This window comes from Pongo pygmaeus, chromosome Y, assembly GCF_028885625.2.
Source record: "Pongo pygmaeus isolate AG05252 chromosome Y, NHGRI_mPonPyg2-v2.0_pri, whole genome shotgun sequence".
In the NCBI taxonomy this organism is placed as follows: Eukaryota; Metazoa; Chordata; class Mammalia; order Primates; family Hominidae; genus Pongo; species Pongo pygmaeus.
Genome location: NC_072397.2, coordinates 1,967,296 through 1,993,432, shown reverse-complemented (window position 1 = coordinate 1,993,432; position 26,137 = coordinate 1,967,296). Strand labels below are relative to the sequence as shown.

The window sequence follows — 26,137 nt, the reverse complement described above, 5'->3', positions numbered from 1 at the left end:
TTAGATTTAGGGGGTACATGTGCAAGTTTGTTCCCTGGGTATATTGTGTGATGTTGAGGTTTGGAGCACAAGGATCCCATCACCCAGGTAGTGAGCATAGCACTCAATAGTTTTCCAACCCTTGCCCCATCCCTTCCTTGCCCCGTTGAATTGCTCGGTGTTTGTTGCTCCCATCTTTATATCCATGTGTACTTGATGTTTACCTCCCAGTAATAAGTGAGAACGTGTGGTATTTAGTTTCCTCGTTCTGTGTTAATTCACGTAGGAGAATGGCCTCCACTTGCATCTGTATTGCTGCAAAGGACATGATTTCATTCTTTTTAATGGATGCATAATATTCCATGGTATAGATGCACCACATCTTCCTAAGAATTGAATTACCATTTGAGCCAGCAATCCCATTACTGGGTATCTACCCAAGGGAAAGTAAGTCATTCTACCAAAAAGACACATGTACTGTGTGTTCATTGCAGCACTATTCATAAAAGCAAAGAATGGAATCAAACTTAGGTGTCTGTCAACTCTGGGTTGGACAAAGTTTGTTTTGTTTTTTTTTAATTTTTTTTAATTTTATTTTTTTTGTGAGACGGAGTCTCGCTCTGTCGCCCAGGCTGGAGTGCAGTGGCACGATCTCGGCCCACTGCAAGCTCTGCCTCCCGGGTTCACGCTATTCTCCTGCCTCAGCCTTCTGAGTAGCTGGGACTACAGGCGCCCACCACCATGCCCGGCTAATTTTTTGTATTTTTAGTAGAGACGGGGTTTCACCGTGTTAGCCAGGATGGTCTCGATCTCCTGACCTCGTGATCCACCCGCCTTGGCCTCCCAAAGTGCTGGGATTACAGGTGTGAGCCACCGTGCCCGGCCGTCGTTTTTTTTGTTTTGTTTTGAGACAGTCGTGCTGTGTCACCCAGGCTGGAGTGCAGTGGTATGATCAGAGCTCACTACAGCCTCAACTTCCCAGGCTTGCGTGATCCTCTGAAATCAGCCTCCTGGGTAGCTGGGATGACAGCCGTGTGCCACCATGCCTGGCTAACATTTTTGTACCTTTTTTTTTTGTTTTGTAGCAATGAGGCTTCACCATGTTGCCCAGGCTGGTCTTGAACTCCTGGGCTCAAGTGATCTGCCTGCCTTGGCTTTCCAAAGTGCTAGGATTACAGGCATGAGCCACTGCGCCTGACCCTTTGGGTCTTTGGAGAAGCACACACCAAGAAGGAACGTGATGGGCCAGAGATTTACTAGGGGAACTGTGTGTGAAGGGTCAAACAGGCCCTGGCAGAAGAGTGGAGGAAGGCTTTCAGATGACGGTGTAGATGCCTCACACCTGTGAAAAAAGAGAGGGCGAGGAATTGGGTAGAAGGAGCGTCCAACCGGTTCTCTGGTCATGCTGAGTCACTGGCTGTGAAAACCCAAAACCCCGAGGAAGCCCAATCTTGCAAAACATGTTGCCCATCTGCAGAGGCACCGGGTGGGTGGTGTCAGGTGATTGTTGCAACCTGTTGTGTGCGGGGGTGTCTGTGTGGGTGCATACATACTTCTCAGCCCCAATGTCAGCTTCTTGGTCCATAAGGAAAACTCTAAACTCTTCTAGCTAAAGTTAGAAATGCAGCAAGGATCCATTCTGCAATCTGTGGTGCTTTTTTTTTTTTTTGAGCTGGGGTCTCACTACATTGCCCAGGCTGCCGTGCAGTGGTGCAATCATGGCTCGCTGTGCGTTTTTAGGGAAGACCCCACGGGCACCTCCAAAACCATGTGGCATGACATCCTCACCGAGACCCAAGGGCATCTTTCCAAGGCCTCAACTGTACTTTTATGTCTTTTGAGAGGGGCCTAAAGGTGTCCTGATATAGGTTTTGCACACTCTCGATTACCAAGTCTCATTTCAGTGTTGCTGTTGTTCCTATATTATAAGCAGGACTGTCTCTTCCCATACCTTTTTAAGCTGCCAATTGTTTCTGTGTTTATGGAAGCTATTGATATTTGCTTCTGAATTTTCTATCTGACTACCTTCCTGAATTGTCTTCTTGGATTTGTTTAATGTTGATTTTGTTAGTTTTTTCCTGGCGTACCATCATATCATCTGCAAAGTATATTTTGACTCTCCCTCTGCAGTTCTTGTATCTGTTGTCTGACCACATTGGATAAGATCTCCAATAGCATGTTAAATGACAGGGTGCACTCCTGGAATCCCAGCTCTTTGGGAGGCCGGGGTGGGAGGTTGACTTGAGCCCTGGAGATCAAGACCAGTCTGGGCAACACAGCAAGACCCCATCTTTACAAAAAAAATAGTAAAAAAAATTAGCCAGGTGTGCTGGCTCACACCTGTAGTCTCAGCTACTTGGGAGGCTGAGGCGGGAGGATCGTTTGAGTCCAGGAGGTCGAGGCTGCAGCGAGCCATGATTGCACCACTGCACTGTAGCCTGGGCAATATAGTGAGACCCCAGCTCAGAAAAAAAAGCATCACAGAGAACAGGATGGATACTTGCTGCTTTTCTAAGTTTAGCTGGAAGATTTTAGTGTTTTCTTTATTGACTAGGAAGTTGGCATTGGGGCTGAGAAATACGTATGTACACACACAGACATGCCCACACACAGACGCACATGTATACACACAGTATATATGCATCCTATGTGTCTGTAATTACAATTTAATAATATATTCCTATTTTTAAAGTAAACTTAGTAAATTAAGAACATCAATACATCTACTGATACTACATATAGTATTTCCAAGTCCCTCAGCTTGGGTCGGGAACATGGGAATGTCATTGTACAGGTTCTATCTTCGGGTTATGAGGAATACACCAGAAAACCTAAGCGTATGGAAAACTTATTCTGCAATTTTCTAAGTGAACATACCTTTTCATTGATTCATGTATGTATCAAGAAAAAAAAATAAAAGTCTTACACACCAAGAGGATTGTTCGCACAATACTGACAACGAAATGTACAGGCTGACAAATAACAAATTATATGTTGAAGCCTCCTCCACAGGCCCCACCTCCTGATACCATCATGCTGGCGATGGTATGTTTTCAACATAGGAATTATTTTGGGGGGAGAGGAGACACAAAATTTTACACTTGGGAAAGGTGAAATGGAAAAGCAGCATAGGCTTTATTATTTTATTTTATTTTATTATACTTTAAGTTCTACAGTACATGTGTAGAACGTGCCGGTTTGTTACATAGGTATACATGTACCTGGTGGTTTGCTGCACCCATCAACCCGTCATCTACATTAGGTGTTTCTCCTAATACTACCCTTCCCCTAGTCCCTCACCTCCTGACAGGCCCCGGTGTGTGATGTTCTCTTCCTTGTGTCCCTGTGTTCTCATTGTTCAACTCCCACTTATGAGTGAGAACATGCGGTGTTTGGTTTTCTGTTCTTGTGTTGCTTTGCTGAGAATGATGGTTTCCAGCTTCATCCATGTCCCTGCAAAGGGCATGAACTCATCCTTGTTTATGGCTGCATAGTATTCCGTGGTGTGTATGTGCCACATTTTCTTTATCCATTCTATCATTGATGGGCATTTGGGTTGGCTCCAAGTCTTTGCTGTTGTGAACAGTGCCACAATAAACATACGTGTGCATGTGTCTTTATAGTAGAATGATTTATAATCCTAATTTCTATTTAAATTACCTTTATATTTTTATACATTTTGTGGGTATGAGTACACTTGTGTTACACAAATATATTGCATAGTGCCAATGTTTGGGCTTTTAGTGAGGCCATCACTCAAGCAACATACATGGTAGCCAATAGGTAATTTCTCATCCCTCATCCCATCCCACCCTGTGACACTTCTGAGTCCCCAATGTCTATTATTTTATGCTCTATGTCGACATGTACAGATTATTTAATTCCCGCTTATAAGGGATAACATGTGGTACTTGACTTTCTGTTTCTGAGCCATTTCACTTAGGATAATGGCCTCCAGTTCCCTTCGTGTTGTTGCGAAAGACACAACTTCATTCCTTTTCATGGCTGTGTAGTATTCCATGGTATATATGTGCCATATTTTAAAAAATCAAATTGTCTGTTGATGGACACTTAGGCTTTATATTTTAATAAAGAACAATCCAAATATGTTGAACAAAATAATCTCCTGAACAAAGCTTGAAACAGATCATATGTGCCTATAATAACTCACAGAAAGGGACTTTCCTGACTATCTGCCTGCAAAATCCACTTTTCCCTCAGTCTTTCCTTCTCAAGGGAACATGGAAATTCCCTTCTTGCATTTTCTCAGCGCCCAGTACAAGGAGTCATTCTTGCCTCATCATGTTCCCCTCTCTGTCCTTGTCTTGTGATTTTTTTTTTTTATTTTGAATGCGAGATGTCTGACTCCCACCAGCACCCCTGTTGCCTGTACCTGTGAGACATATTCTGAATCCAGCCACCTCTCATACCACCTGTGCTGAACTGTGGCGGAGCTCCCCCGTCAGTCCCTGCGACTGCTTCAGGAGAACTTTGATAGCCCGGTCTTCCTCCAGCTCTAGTGGATTCTCCATGAATCTGTTCCTTCCTGTGAAACATATCACAGATTCATCTCAGAGCCCTGTGATGACGCCCTGTCTGCCAGAGAGAAGCTAACAAACTCTGTGGGGTGCCCCTTCACCTTCTTCTCTCCGCTCTTCCCTCTTTCCATGTGCTTGGCTCCAGCCAGCCAGCCAGGCAGCCAGCCACCTTCCTCTTCCTGGAATATCCCAGGCATGCTAGACTTTTGCTCTCACCATCACAACATCAGCTCAGGAGCCCCTCCTTGGAGGATTGTTCTCTAACCTTCCATCCAGAATCACCGCTTCTCCCTTTCCTCTTCTTCCTTTGCTCTGGGCTTCCTTTGAAGTTCATTCATAACTGGAAGATGTGAGATCTGGAAAGTTCTGGATTATTGCCAGACACATACTGTGTATTTAGAGTGGATGGTATCTTCCCCAGGGGAACCAATTCTCCTTGAGGCAGACAGCATGTTTATCTTTGTCTAATTCATTTCCCTGTATGCTGGGCACAGAGTGTAGGCTCTATACATATTTTATAAAAGAAGGAGGGAAGGGTTGGAAGATGGACAGAAGGAAGGAGGAAGAAAGGAAGGAAGGAGGGAGGGAAGAAAGGAAAGAGGGAGGGAAGGAAAGAGGGAAAGAAGGAAGGAAAGAGTGAGAGAAGGAAGTAAAGAGGAAAGGAAGGGAAGGGAAGGGAAGGAAGGAAGGAAAAAGTGAGAGAAAGAAGTGAAGAGGAAAGGATGGAAGGAGAAAGGAAGGAAAGAGGGAGGGAAGGAAAAAGGAGAAGAAGGAAGGAGTGAGACAAGGAAGTAAAGAAGAAAGGAGGGAAAGAGGAAAGGAAACAAGGAAGAGGGAGGAAAGGAAGGAAGGAGGAAGGGAGGAAAAAGGGAGAGAAGGAAGGAATGAAGAAAGGGAGGGAAGGAAGGAAAGGGAGGGAGGGAAGTAATGAAGAAAAGAAAGAGGGAGGGAAGGAAGGAAAGGGAGGGAGGGAAGGAAAGAGGGAGGGAAGGAAGGAATGAGGGAGGGAAGGAATGAAGGAAGAAAGTGAAAGGGAAGGAAGGAGGAAGGAAGGAAAGAGGGAAGGAAGGAAGGAAAGATGGAAAGAAGGAAGGGAGGACAAATGGAAGGAAGAAAAAGAAATATAAATCTCCCTCAAAATGTGGATCACTTGTCTTAACCAGAAATTCAGTGAGATGCTATCTGCATGTGTGACGTCAGCAGCTATGAAGCAAACTGTATTAACCATGTCTTTTATTTTCTGTGTTCTGACGCATGACTTTCGTGGCCTTGTGAACCCTAGAGACCCTGCCCCTCCCATAGCTAGCGAATCCCCAGAGGTGGTGAAGAGCCCACCTATGAACCTGTCTTTCACATGCAAACCCATCAATCCAGAATCCACCCCCCAACCATCTCCTTTATTGGGGTTGCATATTCCACGTCACTCTCCACCTGGCCTAACCAGGTGGAGAGAGGTACCAGAGAGTCAGGGACAGCCCCTATGCCCCAGAGCCTGCTGAAATCCTTCACACTAGCCAACTCTAAGCCTACTTGCCTGTTCCTTCCCTTGGAAACCACGATGAGAGCTCTGGCCTCCTTTGTCTTCCCACCTCACCAAACTTGGTGCGCCCCTGTGTGGTCCTGAGTGGTGGGACACGCCCCTCCTCTTGGGACCGATGAGTAACAAACCACTTGCTTAACGGCAGTCTCCTGATCTGTTGGCCCCACCATACCTACATCATAATAAAGTCTACATTTTACAACGCAAATAAACGAAGATGTCCTGCTCAGTGCTGCCCTGAGAGCAGAGGTCATTCCAGGATTCTTGCTCGCCTCCGTAAAGGGTATCCATTCTGCAGACCTTTCTGCCGGTCACATTGACGGCATATTCCAGAGCCTGCCAGGGACTCATAGGGGATGACAGGGGATTTATCAGGTGGTTTTTTACTGCACTGTCATTACTCGGGGCTAATCCACTTTAATACATTCATGCCTCCTGAGCCTGTGGGAATTCAAGAGGAACAGAACCAGAAATGATTGAACCATAACTCCCTTTGGCATCCTGCCTCTCAGGAGGCTTAATTCTTACAAATATGTGCTCTGCTTCTAAATCTTAGTTTCATTATTTGCTCTTCTTCTTTTTCAGTTTTTCCCCCACAACCTGACCGTGTCGCTATAGTGACGGGAGGGACAGATGGCATCGGCTATTGCACAGCGAAGCATCTGGCAAGACTTGGCATGCACGTTATCATAGGTGATGACTTTTACAGTTACTTCTGTTTTTTGTTTTTTGTTTTTTGTTTTTTTTTCTGAGACAGGATCTCTGTCAACCCACGCTGGACTGCAGTGGTGCGATCTCAGCTCACTGCAACCTCCACCTCCTGGGTTCAAGTGATTCTCCCACCTCAGCCTCCCGAGTAGATAGGTTTACAGACATGCACCACCACGCCTGGCTAATTTTTGTATTTTCAGTAGAGACAGAGTTTCGATATGCTGGCCAGGCTGGTCTTGAACTCCTGAGCTCAAGCCATCCACCTGTCTTGGCCTCCCACAGTGCTAGGATTACAGGTGTGAGCCACCGCGCCTGGCAGAGTTAGTTGTGTCTTATACCTAATGTGAGCTACTTAGTTGTTCATTTAGACATGTATGCAAATGTTGATTTGCATATAAAACATTCAGTCAGATCCAGAAAACTCATAAAGGTGATATTCAAAACCTAGAAAATACAGAAAATTGTTGTACCCTTTTGGAAGTAGATATATATTCTGCTTAAATATTGATCCTGTGTTTCTTTCACATGGTTTACTGGAAAAAAATAACCGTATATCTTTATGACTTTACTAGGGCTGTTATAACAAAGTGTCTCAAGGAGACTGGAGGTTGCTTAAAAAGCCAAAATTTATTTTTCACAATTCCGGAGGCTGGAGGTTCAATATCACAGTGTGAGTAGGGCTGGTTCCTCCTGACACCTCTCTCCTTGGCTTGTAGACACCATCTTCTCCCTGTGTCCTCACAGGGTCATCCCTCTGTGTGTTTTCATCTCCTCTTCTCCTGAGATGTCTTAGTCCATTTCAGGCACTGTAACAGAATTACCATACAATGGGCAGCTTATATACAACAGACATTGATTTTCCCACAGTCCTGGAGGCTGGATGTCTGAGATCCAGGTGTGGGCAGGGCTGGTTCCTCCTGAGGCCTCTCTCCTGGGCTTGGAGATGCTGTCTTCTCTCTGTGTCCTCACAGGGTCGTCCCTCTGTGTGTGTCTGGGTCCTCATCTCCTCTGCTTATGGGATGTCTTAGTCCATTTCAGGCTGATATCACAGAATTACCATAGACTGGGTGGCTTATAAACAACAGACATTGATTCTCTCACAGTTCTGGAGGCTGGAAGTCTGAGATCCAGGTGTGGGCAGGGCTGGTTCCTCCTGAGGCCTCTCTCCTTGGCTTGTAGATGCCGTCTTCTCTCTGTGTCCTCACAGGGTCGTCCCTCTGTGTGTGTCTGTGTCCTCATATGCTCTTCTTATAAGGACACCAGTTCTATTAGATCAGGGCCCACTCTCGTGACCTCATTTTACCTTAATCACCACTTTAAAGATCTTATTTCCAAACACAGTTACATTCTGAGGTCCTGGGCTTTAGGACTTCAATTTATGAATTTTGTTCAAACACAAGCTCCTAACAGAATCTGAACAATTTTGTGGGATACTTGTTTTTTCCTGCATCCGTGACCTATAGACACTCACTGTTTGATTTCTGCTCTTCTTTTTGAAAATCTCTCTAAAAGCTTATCGTGAGCTCTGACTCCTCTTCCGGTGTGACCTCTTCAGGTCTCCCTTCAACTGGGAACATGAGGACAGTTCAAATTAACCCATTCCACTATTGTCAGTGGAGATGGAGAGGGGGAGGGGAAGAGGGAGGGGGAGGGAGAGGGGGCGGGCAGGGGGAGGGAGCATCAATTGCCTACCTGGGGAAGTTTAAATTAGCTAGATTTGTGGAGATGAGCTTGGAAAAACAAAAGCCTTAATGGCCACTTTTGACACCATCTGCATTTAATTAATTATTTTCAGACAAGATCGTGCTCTGTCAGCCCAGACTGCAGTGCAGTGATGTACTCATAGCTGACTGCAACCTCAAACTCCTGGACTGCAGCAATCCTCCTGACTCAGCCTCACAAGTTGCTGGTACTACAGGCATGCACCACCATGCCAAAGCTCATTTTATTTATTTATTTATTATTATTTTTTTGAGACAGTCTTGCTCTGTCACCCAGGTGGAATGCAGTGACACTACCTCGGCTCACGGCATCCCCTGCCTCCTGGGTTCAAGCGACTCTCCTGCCTCAGCCTCCCGAGTAGCTGGGATTACAGGCGCCCACCACCATGCCCTGCTAATTTTTGTATTTTTAGTAGAGATGGGGTTTTGCTTTGTTGGCCAGGCTGGTCTCGAACTCCTGACCTCAGGTGATCTGCCTACCTCCGCCTCACAAAGCGCTGAGATTACAGGCATGAACCACTGTGCCTGGCCCTGGCTTATTTAAAAAAATTATTTTGGCGGCTGGGCGTGGTGGCTCACGCCTGTAATCCTAGCACTTTGGGAGGTCAAGGCGGGCAGATCACTTGAGGTTAAGAGTTCAAGACCAGCCTGGTCAACAACATGGTGAAGCCCCGATTCTCCTAAAAATACAAAAATTAGCCGGGCTTGGTGGTGGGTGCCTGCGTGGTGGTGGGCACCTATTATCCCAGCTATTCAGGAGGCTGAGGCAGGTGAATTGATTGAACCTGAGAGGCGGAGGTTGCAGTGAGCCGAGATCACGCCATTGCACTCCAGCCTGGGTGACAGAGCAAGACTCAGTCTCAAAAAAATAAACAAATTGTTTTAGAGATACAGGGTCTTGCTATGTTGCCCAGGCTGGTCTTGAACTCCTGGGTTGAAGTGATCCTCCCACCTCCCAAAGTGCTGGGATTACAAGTGTGAGCCACTAGGCCTGGGCACCCTTTGCTTTTAATAAATAACTTTTATGGTGTCTGGTTGTATAAACATCATATTGTAGGTCTGGTTTTAGATATGCAGGATCATATTCACTTAACACTTTCCAGGACGGGCGCAGTGGCTCACGCCTGTAATCCCAGCACTTTGGGAGGCTGAGGCGGGCAGATCATGAGGTCAGGAGATCAAGACCATCCTGGCCAACATGGTGAAACCTCGTCTCTACTAAAAATACAAAAAGTAGCTGGGCGTGGTGGCGCATGCCTGTAATCCCAGCTACTCAGGAGGCTGAGGCAGGAGCATTGCTTGAGCCAGGGAGCCGGAGGTTGCAGTGAACCGAGATCACGCCACTGCACTCCAGCCTGGGTGACAGAGTGAGACTCTGTCTCAAAAAAAAAAAAAAAAAAAAAAGACTTTCCAAAACCAATGCCCATTATTGATTGACTTCTTCCTTTCCGCCATTCTCTCTCCTTCTTTCCCTTGTTGTCATTTATGGAAAGATGATCATGGATCATAAACAATGCTTAGGGCTGGAGATTTCAACATGAATTTGTCTCAGTTCTTCCTTATCTTCGAGGAGCTGTGTCCAGGACAGAGACTTTTCTGGGCCTTCAATGCCTTGCGATAGCCCAAAAGGCTCAAGCATGAGAGCATGAGTCTGATCTGGTGACCAGGGCTCAGCAAGGAGCCTTTCCAGGCGTTGAACCTCTGGACATCTGTTAACACCTCATTGGACAGGCTAAAAGTCATCATGTTATCAATCAATGAAGTTGACATGCAGATAAAAGGTATAAGGAAAAAATGAGCTCTCCACATCATTATGCATTACATCTATACAATAAAAACTGTGATATACTCATGCTTTAAATAGCTGCTCTGGTCCTGGGCCTCATGCGTTTCAATACCTGCTAGCGTTCTGAGCCTCGTGCATCTAAATAGCTGCTATGGTTCTCACCCTCACGCATTGAAATAGCTGCTAAGGTTCTGGGCCTCATGTGTTTAAATAGCTGCTAGGGTTGCTAGCCTCATGTGTTTAAATAGCTGCTATGGTTCTGAGCCTCATGCACTTGAATAGCTGCTATGGTTCTGAGCCTCACGCAATTCAATAACTGCTATGGTTCTGAGCCTCGCGTGCTTCAATAGCTGCTCTGGTTCTGAGCCTCATGCGTTTCAATAGCTGCTCTGGTTCTGAGCCTCATGCGTTTCAATAGCTGCTCTGGTTCTGAGCCTCATGCGTTTGAATAGCTGCTTGGTTCTGAGCCTCATGCGTTTGAATAGCTGCTATGGTTCTGAGCCTCACGCATTTCAATAGCTGCTCTGGTTCTGAGCCTCACGCATTTCAATAGCTGCTCTGGTTCTGAGCCTCGATGGCCATCCACTTGGCTTTGAGTTGGCTCTATCCAAAAATCTCCATGGCAGTTTCTGCTGCGGCAAATGCACGGCTGCTGCCCACACCTCTGTGTTTTCTCATCTTCATTTACAAAAGAAGAAAATGCTAACCTTGCTGATGCTAACTTCCTGAATTTCATGCAGGAATCCCCAGGAGTCTTTGACTCAGATGGGGAAAGCCCACGTTCAGCCCATGTGGCCTTCTCTTCTCCCTGGAGATGCGTGGTTCATGTCAGCACACATGGCTCCTTGCTCCGTCCTTCACTTAAGTTTGAGCCTTTTTGGCTTTTGCAAAACATGAATGCAAAACTTAGAATTTTTCCATGTCATGGCTCTTCCCAGCTTTCACATTTTTGAGACAGGGTCTCATTCTGTCACCCAGGCTGGAGTGCAATGGCATGATCTTAGCCCACTACAACCTCTGCCTCCTGGGCTCAAGCGATCCTCTCACCTTAGCCTCCCAAGTAGCTGGGACCATAGGTGTGCACCACCAGGCCTGGCTAATTTTTTGTAGTTTTAGTAGAGATGGGACCTCAACATGTTGCTTGGACTTTTCTTGAACACCTGAGCTCAAGCAATCTGCCCACCTCGGCTTCCCAAACTGCTGGGATTACAGGTGTGAGCCACTGTGCCCGGACACTTTTAAAATAATAATTTTGTACACGCAGTTCCATTCCTCATATAACCATCTTTCTCTCATGGGCTTAAGGGTTTGTAAAATAGTATACAGACATGTGTACTGTTTCACATGATGAAGCTTAGTTGTATTAGATAATGATAACATCTTATTTGGCTATGTCATAATGAGGTAATTGAGTAGAATGTAATGAAATCTTGTTGGATTAGTTAATGACTTGTTGAGCTTTGGGAGCAGGTAAGCACTTTTTGGTCTATTTCAGTCTCTTTCTTTCCATCAAGCAGTTCTTTTCCTCCAAGTTGTGTCTAACTCCCACTTGAGCATTTTTTTAATCCATTTTTTTTTCTTTGAGATGGAGTCTCGCTCTGTTGCCCAGGCTGGAGTGCAGTGGCGTGATCTCAGCTCACTTCAACCTCCGCCTCCTGGGTTCAAGCGATTCTCCTGCCTCAGCCTCCCGAGTAGCTGGGACTACAGGAGTGCACCACCACACCCAGCTAATTTTTGTATTTTTAGTAGAGATGGGGTTTCACCATGTTGGCCAAGATGGTCTCGATCTCTTGACCTCATGATCCACCCACCTCAGCCTTCCAAAGTGCTGGGATTACAGGCATGAGCCACCATGCTTCATCCCATTCTCTATATTTTATTTTATTATTTTATTATTATTATTATTATTTTTGAGATGGATTTTCGCTCTTATTGCCCAGGCTGGAGTGCAGTGGTGCGATCTCAGCTCACCGCAAACTCTGCCTCCTGGGTTGAAGCGATTCTCCTGCCTCAGCCTCCCAAGTAGCTGGGACTACAGGCGCGTGCCACTATACCAAGCTAATTTTTGTATTTTTAGTAGAGGGGGGGTTTCACCATGTTGGTTAGGATGGTCTTGATCTCTTGACCCCGTAATTTGCCTGCCTCGGCCTCCCAAAGTGCTGGGATTACAGGCATGAGCCACTGCGCCCAGCCTCATTCTGTTAGTAGACTGGGACAAGTTAAAACTTTATGACAATTTCTTGAAATTGTCAAGTTCATCCATGTCCCTGACTCTCCTGTCTTGGTGTGTTTGGGCTGCTGTAGCCTGAGTGCCTTGCAAACTATAAAAACTTTTTTTTTTAAATTTTTATTATTATTATACTTTAAGTTTTAGGGTACATGTGCACAATGTGCAGGTTTGTTACATATGTATACATGTGTCATGTTGGTGTGCTGCACCCGTTAACTCGTCATTTAGCATTAGGCATATCTCCTAATGCTATCCCTCCCCACTTCCCCCACCCCACAACAGGCCCCGGTGTGCGATGTTCCCCTTCCTGTGTCCATGTGTTCTCATTGTTCAATTCCCATCTATGAGTGAGAACATGTGGTGTTTGGTTTTTTGTCCTTGAGATAGTTTGCTGAGAATAATGGTTTCCAGTTTCATCCATGTCCCTACAAAGGACATGAACTCATCATTTTTTATGGCTACATAGTATTCCATGGTGTCTATGTGCCACATTTTCTTAATCCAGTCTATCGTTGTTGGACATTTAGGTTGGTTCCAAGTCTTTGCTATTGTGAATAGTGCTGCTATAAACATACGTGTGCATGTGTCTTTCTAGCAGCATGGTTTATAATCCTTTGGGTATATACCCAGTAATGGGATGGCTGGGTCAAATGGTATTTCTAGTTCTAGATCCCTGAGGAATCGCCACACTGACTTCCACAATAAACCATAGAAACTTATTGTCCTGCAGTTCTCAAGGCTGGAAGTCCCAAGACCAGGGCTGGAAGTCCCAAGACCAGCACGGTCAGATTCTGGTGTAGTCTGTTTTCTAGGTTGTGGATGGCCACTTTCTCCTGTGCCCTCACATGGCGGAAACTGGATGGGGTCTCTTTTATAAGGGTACTAATTCCATTCATTGTGCTCCACCCTCATGACCTAATCATCCCACAAAGGCCCTGCCTCCCAACAGAATCACCGGGGATGTTAGAATTTCAACATAGGAACTTTGGAGGGATACAAACATTCAGTTTATTGCACCCCCTCTAGATGCAAAAGGATTGGGTTTAGATGAGGAGACCCCGGGGGAGAGGGTGCCCATCTGAGAGTATATTTCTAGAACTTCTTATGAACTTGAGCACCTCCATGATCTGTTTACATCTCCCTGGGACCTGAGTAAATCAGAGACAAGATGTAGGGCAGGAGGGGTTCTGAGATTCAGCTTGGAGACTGTGAGATGGTGATGGATGTCAGTGCTTGGTTTTGACCATCCATGCTAGGTGGATATCTGCTGTATCATTAACAACATGACAAACTTTCCAGGACTTTCTGTGTCTCAGACTTCTGCCAATATTTGAGATGACTGGGTCAAAATGATGCTGATTTTTTGAACAGGGAGTGCAATAGGTATTCTCTGAAGGTTGGCTGGATGTGAGCCTAGTGGCTTCAATGATGGTGGAGTAGGATGAAGAGAGACCCTCAAGGCTGAACAAAGATGGGAGGGCTCGCATCCAATACTGGTTATATTTGACCTTCTGTCTCCTCCAGTGCAATGATCTTTTTCATCTTCTTAATTCTTAATTTAGCTAAGCAATGTTTAATTATTAGTTTAATTCTTAATTAAACTAGGAAGGGAAGAAAACACCCCATTTCTTTGTGCTTTTTTCCTCATTGTGGTGGTTTAGGTCATGAAGAGGTCTAGTTGGGCAGGTCATGATGAAGTCTAGTTGTATTAGGTTCTGATGATGTCTGGTTGAGTTAGATCATGCTGAGGTACAGTTTGGCTTGGTCATGATGAAGTCTAGTTGTATTAGATCATGATAACGTCTCCTTTGGTTATGTCATGATGAAGTAGTTGAGTAGAATGTAATGAAGTCTTGTTCAGTTAGATCATGATGACTGGTTGAGTTAGGTCATTATGAGGTATGGTTTGATTAGGTCTTCATGAAGTCTAGTTCAGTAAGAGCATGATGAGATCTAGTTGGATTAGACTTGATGATGTGTGACTTATTTAGGTCATGATGAAATCTTGTTGGGCTAAGTCACTGTGAGATCTAATTGGGTAGGTCATGATGAGGTCTAGTTGAGTTAGGTCCTGATGACATGTAGTTGGGTTAGGTCACATTGAGGTCTATTTGGGTAGGCTGTAATGAGCTCTAGTTGTATTAAGTCATGATGAGGTTTGGTTGTATTAGATCATGGTGAGGTACAGTTTGGCTAGGTCATGATGAAATCTAGTTGTATTAGGTCATAATAATATTTAGTTTGGTTATGTAATGATGAGGTAGTTGAGTAGAATGTAATGAAGTCTTGCTTGATTAGATCGTGATGACTGGTTGAGTTAGGTCATTATGAGGTATGGTTTGATTAAGTCTAGTTCAGTAATAGCATGATGAGATCTGGTTGGATTACATATGATGATATGTGATTTGTTTAAGTCATGAGGAAATCTAGTTGGGCTAAGTCACTATGAGATCTAATTGGGTAGGTCACGATGAGGTCTAGTTGAGTTAGGTCCTGATGACATGTAGTTGGTTAGGTCACATTGAGGTCTACTTGGGTAGGCTGTGATGAGCTCTAGTTGTATTAAGTCATAATGAGGTTTGGTTGTATTAGATCATGGTGAGGTACAGTTTGGCTAGGTCATGATGAAATCTAGTTGTATTAGGTCATAATAATATTTAGTTTGGTTATGTAATGATGAGGTAGTTGAGTAGAATGTAATGAAGTCTTGCTCGATTAGATCGTGATGACTGGTTGAGTTAGGTCATTATGAGGTATGGTTTGATTAAGTCTAGTTCAGTAATAGCATGATGAGATCTGGTTGGATTACACATGATGATATGTGATTTGTTTAAGTCATGAGGAAATCTAGTTGGGCTAAGTCACTATGAGATCTAATTGGGTAGGTCACGATGAGGTCTAGTTGAGTTAGGTCCTGATGACATGTAGTTGGTTAGGTCACATTGAGGTCTACTTGGGTAGGCTGTGATGAGCTCTAGTTGTATTAAGTCATGATGAGATTTGGTTGTATTAGATCATGGTGAGCTACAGTTTGGGTAGGTCATGATGAAGTCTAGTTGGGTTAAGACTCAATGAGTTCTAGTTGGGTTAGGTCACATTGACGTCTAGTTGGGTAGGTCATGATGAGGTCTAGTTGGGTTAGGTCATGATAAGATCTAGTTGGGTTATGTCATCATGAGGTAGTTGAATAGAACACAATAAAATCTTGTTGGATTAGATCATGATGACAGGTTGAGTTAGATCATGATGATGTGTGCTTTGGTTAGGTCACAGTGAGGTCTAGTTGACTGAGGACCTTGTAGGCACAAAGCAATGAAGACATGTGAGCAAGCTTCTGGTGCATATGCATGGGAGTCTCAAGTGTTACCACTTCATTTAGATGATGTTTACTGAGCATCAGGAGCAGTATATGTCAGCACCAATGTGCCTTTTTTCTTGAGATAAACAGAAAGTAAACACCACATCTGCACCTTACATGTGTCTCCTTTCCCACAGAGCTCCTGATGTCAGTGTTTAATTTTCACTGAGAGTTACAGTTTTGACCCTTCAGGTCAATCCAATCAATTATGCAGTCTTATTTCCCCTGTGTGACTTTGAGGATAATTGGATATATTCTGAGAGAGATATTTTTTCATTTTGTATGGCAGTTTGATTCAAAGTCAATTAATGAAAAAATATCATCGGACACAATGAATTTTATATTAAATACAAAATAAGAGATGGCAATATTTAACTTCAAATTTTTAATTAAAAATTTATTAATATTTAAAGAATAATCAATTACTTGTAAAATAATTCAGATTATAACCTGGGTACAACTGAAGCACATTAATATTACTAGACACATATATCAGTTGTTCGAATTCCCATCTGTCCACAAGATCTTAGTTCTCATTGTTTCAAAATATTATTTTGGTGGGGGATCATTTTTTCTCATAATGCTCAATGGACTGTCATCTAAGATGTAATTGGGGTGGGTAAACTTTTTCTGTAAAGAGACAGATAATAAACGTGTTCATATGTTTCTCTCATAACTATGAGCTCTGCCCTAGTAGTGAGTAACCACCCATAGGTAATACTTAAAACAACAGGAAAGTCTGTGTTGCAGTAAAACTTTTTTGTACAATATCCAGCTGCAGGCCAGGTTTAGCCGCAGATTGGTGACTCTGGTTTGGGCTCAAAATCTTTTTGTTTAGTAAGAGGAAATTATACTGCTTTTTTCCAATATAAGAAATCTCTTGTACAGTCCTCAGGAACGGTAGATAATGATGAGGTCTAGTTGGGTTATAATGAAGTTTAGTTGGGTTATGATGAAGTCTACTTGGGTTGGTCATGATGAGATCTAGTTGTATTAGGTCCTGATGAGATCTAGTTGGGTAAGGTTCTGATGAGGTCTAGTTGATTGGTCATGATGAGACCTAGTTAGGCTATAATGAGGACAAGTTGGGTTGGTCAGGATGAGATCAAGTTGTATTAGGTCATGACGAGATCTAGTTGGGTCGGGTTATGATGAGATCTGGTTGGTTGGTCATGATGAGATCTAGTTAGGTTATGAAGACGTCCAGTTGGGTTGGTCATGAGGAGAACTACTTGTATTAGGTCTTGATGAGATCTAGTTGGGTTAGGTTATGATGAGGTCTAGTTGGGTTGGTCATGATGAGAACTAGTTGTATTAGGTCATGATGAGATCTAGTTAGGTTAGGCTATGATCAGATCTAGTTGGTTGGTCATGATGAGATCTAGTTAGTTATGATGAGGTCTAGTTAGGTTGGTCATGAGGAGATCTAGTTGTATTAGGTTGTGATGCGATCTAATTGGGTGAGGTTATTATGAGGTCTAGTTGGGTTGGTCATGATGAGATCTGGTTGGGTTAGGTTATGATGAGATCTAGTTGGTTGGTCATGATGAGATCTAGTTAGGTTATGATGAGGTCTAGTTGGGTTGGTTGTGATGAGATCTAGTTGTATTCAGTCATGATGAGATCTAGTTGGGTTAGATTATGATGAGGTTTAGTTGGTTAGGTAGTGATGAGGTCTAGTTGGGTTAGGGTATGAGGAGATTTAATTGAGTTAGGTTACGATGAGGTCTAGCTGGGCTGGTCTTTATGAGATCTAGTTGTATTAGGTCATGATGAGATCTAATTGAATTATATTAGGATGATATCTAGTTGGTTGGTCATGATGAGATCTAGTTGTATTAGGTCATGATGTGATGTAGTTGGGGTAAGTTATGATGAGGTCTAGTTGAGTTTGTCATGATGAGAGCTAGTTGTACTAGATCATGATGAGTTGTAGTTGGGTTAGGTTATGATGAGATCTAGTTGGTTGGTCATGCTGAGATCTAGTTAGGTTATGATGAGGTCTAGATGAGTTGGTCATAACGAAATCTAGTTGTATTAGGTCATGATGAGATCTAGTTGTATTATTAGGTTATGACGAGATCTAGTTGGATTAAGTTATAATGGGATCTGTTTGGTTGGTCACGATGTGATCTAGTTAGGTCGTGATGAGTTCTAGTTGGGTAGGTCGTGATGAGATCTAGTTGTCTCATGTCATGATGAGGTCTAGTTGGGTTAGGTTATGATGAAGTCCAGTTTGGTTAGGTCATGATGAGGTCTAGTGGGATTGGTCATTATAAGAATTAGTTGTATTAGGTCATAATGAAGTCTAGTTTGGGCTAGGCTATGATGAGCTCCGGTAGGTTGTTCATGATGAGATCTACTTGTATTAGGTCATGATGAGATCTAGGTGCGTTAGGTTATGATAAGATCTAGTTCGTTGTCATACTGAGATGTAGTTTGTTTATGATGCAGTCTAGTTGTGTTGCTCATGATGGGATCAAGTTGTATTAGGTCATGATGAGATCTAGGTGCGTTAGGTTTTGATAAGATCTAGTTCATTGTCATAATAAGATGAGTTTGTTTAAGATGCAGTCTAGTTGTGTTGCTCATGATGGGATCTAGTTGTATTAGGTCACGATGAGATCTAGTTGGGTTAGGTTATGATGAGGTCTAGTTGGGTTGGTTATGATGAAATCTTGTTGGATTATGTTATGATGAGATCTAGTTGGTTGGTCATGATGAGATATAATTAGGTCATGATAAGGTCTAGTTGGATTGGTCTTGATGAGATCTAGTTGTATTAGGTCGTGATGAGGTCTAGTTTGGTTAGGTTATGATGAAGTCTAGTTTGGTTAGGTCATGATGAGTTCTAGTTGGGTTAGGGTATGAGGAGATTTACTTGGATAAGGTTGTGATGAGGTCTATTTGGGTTGGTCATGATGAGATTTTGTTAGGTCATGATGAGGACTGATTTTCTTGGCCTTGATGAGATGTAGTTGTATTAGGTCATAATGAAGTCTTGTTGAGTTAGGTTATGATGTAGTTAAGTTGGGTTATGATGAGGTATAGTTGGGTTGGTCATGATGAGAGTTAGTTAGTCATGATGAGGTGGTTGAGGTGGTCATGATGAAATCCAGTCATAGTCAGTCATGATTAGTTCTTGTTGGGCTTGTTTATAATGAGATTTAGCTGTGTCAGGTCATGTTGAGGTCTAGTTGAGTTGGTCATGATGTGATCTAGTTGTATTAGGTCATGATGAGGTCTAGTTTGGTTAGGTTATGAGGTCTAGTGTGGTTGGTTGTGATGAGATTCACTTAAGTTATGATGAGGTGTATTTGTGTTGGTCATAAAGGTATCTGTTTGTATTAGGTCATGCTGAGGTCTATTTGGGCTAAGTTATAATGAGATTTATTTGGGTTAGGTCATGATGAGGTCTAGTTGGGTTAGGGTATAATCAGATCTATTTGGGTTAGGTTATGATGAGGTGTATTTTGGTTGGTCCTAATGAGATTTAGTTGGGTTAGAGTATGATGAGGTGTAGTTGCGTTGGTCATCATAAAATCTAGTTTTGTAGGTCACAGGAAGTCTAGTTGGGTTAGGTTATCTAAATTGCAGCTGTCTTTTAAAAGTGACTTTGTGCCACATATACTTTGTATTGTCCATGAATAGGACATGTGATACATGTAAAATATTTAAAGTTGTATTTAATTATCTATTTACTTATTTTAATAGACAAAAACAAGTTACATGTTTTTATGGTGTACAAAATGTGGTTTTGATATATGTTTCCATCTGGAATGGCAATTCAAGCTAATTCACATATCCATTACCTTACATGTCTCTTTTTGTGTGTGTTTTTGGAAACACTTAAAATCTACTCTCTTTGCAATTTTCAAATATTAATTATAGTCACGTGACTAATTATAGTCAAGTTCAAGACTATAAGTCACTAATTTAGTCACCTTGAGTACAATAGATCTCTTGAACTTACTTCTGTCAAACTGACATTTGGTGTCATTTGACCAAAATCTCACCAACCCACCCCACTAGCACCTGGTAATCACCATAATTCTTTTTCTTTTCTTTCTTTCTTTTTTTTGAGATGGAGTCTCACTCTGTCGCCAGGCTGGAGTGCAGTGATGCAATCTCGGCTCACTGCAACCTCCGCCTCCCGGGTTCAAGTGATTCTCCTGCCTCAGCCTCCTGAGTAGCTGGGACTACAGGTGCATGCCAACACACCTGGCTAATTTTTGTATCTTTAGTAGAGACAGGGTTTTCCCAGGTTGGCCAGGATAGTCTTGATCTCTTGACCTTGTGAACCACCTGCCTCGGCCTCCCAAAGTGCTGGAATTACAGGCGTGAGCTACCACACCCAGCCAATAATCATCATAATACTTTTTCTTGTGAGTTTAACTTCTGGAGACTCTACATATGGGTGAGATCATGTGGGATTTGGTTTTATGTGGCTTATTTTACTTAACATGCTGTGCTCCTGGTTGATCCATGTTGTATCACAGGACAGAGTCCCCTTCTTTTCAAAGACTGAATGGTATTCCATGGTGTAGATAGCCCACATTTTCTTTATCTACCCATCCTTAGATGGACACTTAGGTTGGTTTCATATCTTGGCCCTTGTGAATCAGGCTGCAACGAACATGGGAGTGTAGATATCTCTATAAGGGGCTGATTTCATTTCCTTTGGATCTATACGGAGGAGTGAGATTGCTAGATCCTATGGTAGGCATATTGATCATTTTTTGAGGAACTCTTAAAAAAAAAAAGGCCACCCCTTTAGACACACCTTAAAATCCAACCTTTCTGGTCAAAGACATTTGAAAAAAATGATGATGACAACATCAAACTATAGTCTCCTGTCCAGTGCACATTCACTTCCTAAGATGTGAAAGAAACCAGGCCGGGTGCAGTGGCTCATGCCTGTCATCCCAGCACTTTGGGAGGCAAAGGCAAATGGGTCACCTGAGGTCAGGAGTTCAAGACCAGCCTGGCCAACATAGTGAAACCCCATCTTCACTGTTTTCCATAATGGCTATACCAATCTCCATTGCACATATAACACGCAACACCCCCCCTCACCCCCCCAAATACAGAGGATGAAGCAGAAGGCAGATGCACTGTGTTTGGGACTCGTGTGGTGTTTCTACATATGCAGTAGTTGCTCAGTAGATGTAGGAACCACTCCAGCAAATGCATATGAGGTCAAATGTCCCACGTCCAGTTCCTTAAAGAAGCTCCCTCCAGATCTGAGGAGACAATTGCTGAAGGTGACGTTGGCCAAAGAAGATATTGCACATGCCAGCCCACCTTCTCCATCCCTTCAGTGTGGTGCTTCTGTCCTATGCCAGTGTTGACTGTGCCACCATGGAAAATGGCCTGCCCATGAAGGTGGTCTTCCCAAATAATCACTTCACCTGGCTTTTTTTTGATGCTCCCAGCTTTTTCTGGCCACTTTTGTCTTTTGTGGGAAGGTGGAGGCTCCCATCTTACTTCGTCCTAGCTTCCGACATGTTTCCCTTTGTTGTTGTTGTTTTTTTTTTTTCTTTTTGAGACGGAGTCTCACTCTGTCACCCAGGCTGGAGTGCAGTGGTGCAATCTCAACTCACTGCAACCTCTGCCTGCTGGGTTCAAGCAATTCTTCTGCCTTAGCCTCCAGAGTAGCTGAGATTACAGGTGCCTGCTACCATGTCCGGCTAACTTTTTTTTTTTTTTTGGGACAGAGTTGGGCTCTGTCGCCCAGGCTGGAGTGCAGTGGTGTGATTTCAGTTCATGGCAACCTCTGCTTCCCGGGTCCTGGTTCAAGCGATTCTCCTGCCTCCGCTTCTCTAGTAGCTGAGATTACAGGCACGCATCACCATGCCCATCTAATTTTTGTTTTTAGTAGAGATGTGGTTTCCCCATGTTGGCCAGGCTGGTCTTGAACCCCTGACCTCGTGATCTGCTTGCCTTGGCTTCCCAAATCCCAAAGGACTGAGATTACAGGCGTGAGCCACCGCACCCGGCCGCACTCTTTGATCTTGAGATGGCTGATACGGCAGAGCAGCCCAGCAGTGGATGACTACTTAGATTTAAAAAGTTCATGGGATTTCATAAATAAGCTCATTAATGTACAAGGCCCCAGTGTAAAGGTTACCTTGACTTTGAATTTTTTTATCCTTTCTTTTTTTGTTTTGTGTTTGATGCATAGGACATTTATAGATGGAATATACATTTCAGGCTATTTCTTCCTCTCCCTCCCGTCAAAACCCACCTCCCTGAAATGCCTGCTGCCTCCTCAGTGCCAAAGGACTGTCAAAGCAAAAATGTAATAATGGTATCATGTTCTGTTTCTTTAAGGAAGTCAAAGGTGCAAATTACCTTTGCAGCTTCAGTCTTCTGATGTCTGCAACTTTGAATTCCTTCCAGGAAGTGACAATTTAGATATTCCTTTTACTCTGCCCCAAAGGATGGACTTTGCACTATTTATCTTAGCCGTAAGACATTTCCAACTTCACAAGTTTCACTGCTTCTCCTCTCTTATATATTTTTTCTTATATATTTTTTCACTCCTTGCTGAAAACATTTTCATTGTTTTTTGAAAAGTGCATTCTAATAGTTAATTTGGGAGCCCATGACCTTAATACAGAAGAAAGAATACCGAATACAATGATAGGATATCAAACAGCATGGTCTCTTCCTTGTATTAGAGTGTGTAAATTCAGTGCACTGTGTTGACTCAGCATTCAGGAATGCTAAAGAGAGGGATTATTTGGAAATGTATTTTCATGGAGACCCGGGGGTGGTGCTGTACTACAGAACACCTCACTGACTCGGGCTGGGTGCAGGTAGGATGGAGATAGACAAGCCCCATCCCCTTGGCACCTGCTCTTTGCAGATCAGCTGTGTGAAGCTGGTGTCCTGATCCTCCCTTCCAGCTCTCCGGGCACGCAAGAGGTTCTTGTTCAAGCCTGTGCACTTCACCTGCTAGTTCTCATCTCCCTTCTCTCAACACTTTTTCCATGACCCTCCCTGAAAGGGAGTTTTGGGCTTGGCTCACCCTGGAAAGCAGCTAATCCCACATGTTGCCAACAGGTTAATGAGGGATGAGGCTGAAGGAGGAAGAATTTACCAAACTCCTTTCCCCTAAAGAGCCGCCTCTTCAGAAACACCTTAAAATCCAACCTCCCGGATCAAAGACATTTGAAAAAATGATGAAGACAACATCAACCTATAGTCTCCTGTTCAACACACGTTCACTTCCTAAGACATTAAAGAAAACAGGCTGGGCGTGGTGGCTCATGCCTGTCATCCCAGCACTGTGGAGGCTGAGGCGGGCGGATCACCTGAGATCAGGAGTTCAAGAACAGCCTTGCCAACATGGTGAAACTCCGTCTCTACTAAAGATACAAAAAAATTAGCTGGGCATAGTGGCCGTCACCTCTAATCCCAGCTACTCGGGAGGCTGAGGCAGGAGAATCACTTGAATCGGAGAGGTGGAGGTTGCAGTGAGCTGAGATCGCACCACTGCACTCCAGCCTGGGCAACAGAGCAAGATTCTATCTCAAAAACAAAAAAACAAAAAAACAAAAAAACCTAATTAATGTTCTTTCACCCTGGATTTCCTAGTCTTTATTTTAGCTGTAACAAGCAAAACACCTCTTTCCATCCTTCTAAAGGCACGTTCCTGAAACTTCACTTGGAGAGTTTTACGGAGCTGCAGAGAGAGGAATAAGAAATCCGGAGCACACACCCAACTAACACAGGAACAGAAAACCAAAGACTGCATGTTCTCCTTCATAAGTGGAAGCTGAACAATGAGAACACATGGACACAGGGAGGGGAACAGCACACACCAGGGCCCGTCGGCGGGTTGAGGGGTTAGGGCAGGGACAGCATTAGGAGAAATACCTAATGTAGATGACGGGTTGATGGGTGCAGCAAACCACCATTGCACGTGTACACCTGTGTAACCAACCTGCACATTCCGCACATGTACCCCAGAACTTGAAGTAGAATTAAAAAAAAGAAAAAGAAATCCTGAGCACACAGTAGGAACCGCAGTCAGTGATCACGTGCATCGCGCAGTCTGTGTGTGCACACTGGGATGTTTCTAGCATAGAAGCTCTTTCGAAAATTCGTTTCCATCCTGACATTTTAATGCACATTTTTTATGCTTATGCTCTTCTCAGCTCTCACTTGCAAATTACGCCAGCAGGTGCCCCGGGTCCCTGTCATTATTGAAAAGTAATATGTCAAATGCTTTTGTACTTTTTGCCAATGCAGGTTAAAGAAAATGGCTCCTAAATGGATAGCTTTAGTCTGCCCAAATGGCTGTCAAGTTAAACGCTACGATAAAGGGAAAGTCCATCAAAGGCACATTTCAGATTTGTGTTATACTTCTCTTAAAACCTCTTTTTTTTGCAGTTAATAGTTTCTGGATGATCCTACAAGTCACCGTATTTTTTTTTTCTTTTTCCTTTTAGCTGGAAATAATGACAGCAAAGCCAAACAAGTTGTAAGCAAAATAAAAGAAGAAACCTTGAACGACAAAGGTACCGAGAGATACTCCAATGACTTTTTTTTGTGTTTTTCCTTGGAACAGGTCGTTTGCGTGGTTCATGGCTGAGCTTCAGTCACGTGCCAGGTGGCATTTGGGAGAGATGGCTCTGATTTTTGCACTCTTGGGGATTTCTGGCCCCATCGTAGAGCAGGAAATGGTCAAGGCAAGGTGAAGATAGCATCACTCAGTTCTGACATCTGCTAGGAAAGGCGTGCAGGTGTGCTGGTAGCTTGCACTCTTACTCAAATGTGTGTTCCCCAGGGATCAGGAGCCATTGTCCTTTCTTGTTGACCTCCAGGGCACATGCCAGGAGGTGCCTCTGCTGGTTGGGAGTTCTTGACTTAAGATAAATCAGGCCGGGCGTGGTGGCTCATGCCTGTAATCCCAGCACTTTAGGAGGCTGAGGTGGGTGGATCACGAGGTCAGGAGTTAGAGACCAGCCTGGCCAACATGGTGAAACCCCATCTCTACTAAAAATACAAAAATTAGCCAGGCATGGTGGCGTGTGCCTCTAATCCCAATGACTCGGGAGGCTGAGGCAGGAGAATCGCTTGAAGCTGGACTGCCTGGGAGACAGAGCAAGACTCCGTCTCAAAAAAAAAAAAAAGAAAGAAAAAAAGATAACTCAAACAGGAATATGCTTGCCCTTAAGATTTTCAACCAGGTGCTAGACCAAATTCTGGTGTGCTCTTTCTGTCTGTTCACAATGAGGAAGGTGTGCACACAACTTTCTAATATCCTTCCAGATTCTCAATGCTCTGTCCTTTTATTTATTTATTATTTTATTTTTAATTTGTATACAGGTAGGGAGTGCAAGTACAGTTTTGTTACATGGATGAATGGCGTAGTGCTGAGGTCTGGGCTTTTAGTATAGCTAACACCTGAATCACGTACATTGTACCCGAGAGGTAATTTCTCATCCCTTGCTCCTCTTCCACCTCCCACCCTTCTGAGTCTCCAGTTTCTGTTATTCCACTCTTTCCATGTGGACACATTATTTAGCTCCCGCTTAGAAGCAAGAATGTAGGTGGTCTGTCAGGGTGGTGGGAAAAATTGTAGAAAGATGCAAACCTTCTTGGAGGCCGGAAGGTTTTACAAAAGCTTCTGAATAAGATTTGGCTGAAGGCAGCCAGATTCTCTTATCCAGTGCCTGAAAGCTTAGGTTGGATAACAAGGGGATGGAAAGAAACTGATCTAGATAAGTTAGTTTACTTAGGCCTCAGAACCTGGCCCTTAATCATCCACACACAGAACTACTCTCTTCCTCTCTCCGGGTTGTGGGGGACGACCACATGAATTGCCCACGAATGTGTTGACTCAAGGCCTTTGTCATTAAATCTATACTAAATAAAGACCTGCAGTGCCAGCTTGTCAAACCCGTGGCTGCTGACTCTTTACAACACCCTCCTCAGTGTCTGTGAGCAGCCCCATCCCCTAGCCCACTCTTTCACTGGAAACCTGTGGCTGAGTGCATTTGTTCATCCATCGTTCAGCCAGAGTCTGTGGGTCGGACCCAGCAAGTTGGACTTGACATAAGAACAATGGATTACAGGTGTGAGCCACCATGCCCAGCCTGATTTATCTTAAGTCAAGAACTCCCAACCAGCAGAAGCACCTCCTGGCATGTGCCCTGGAGGTCAACAAGAAAGGACAATGGCTCCTGATCCCTGGGGAACACGCATTTGAGTACGAGTGCAAGCTACCAGCACATCTGCACGCCTTTCCTAGCAGATGTCAG

The 26,137-nt window shown here is 43.8% G+C and overlaps 1 protein-coding gene across 1 annotated transcript in view; it reads left to right on the top strand.

The window, feature by feature from the left end:
• The window catches only part of DHRSX (dehydrogenase/reductase X-linked), a 272,919-nt gene that overhangs the window by 58,955 nt on the left and 187,827 nt on the right, over positions 1-26,137 (top strand). Inside the window, exons 2-3 of the mRNA XM_054473374.2 lie at positions 6,643-6,750; positions 24,323-24,391. Coding sequence (XP_054329349.1) covers positions 6,643-6,750; positions 24,323-24,391 — 177 coding nt within the window. The remainder of the gene's footprint in view (positions 1-6,642; positions 6,751-24,322; positions 24,392-26,137) is intronic.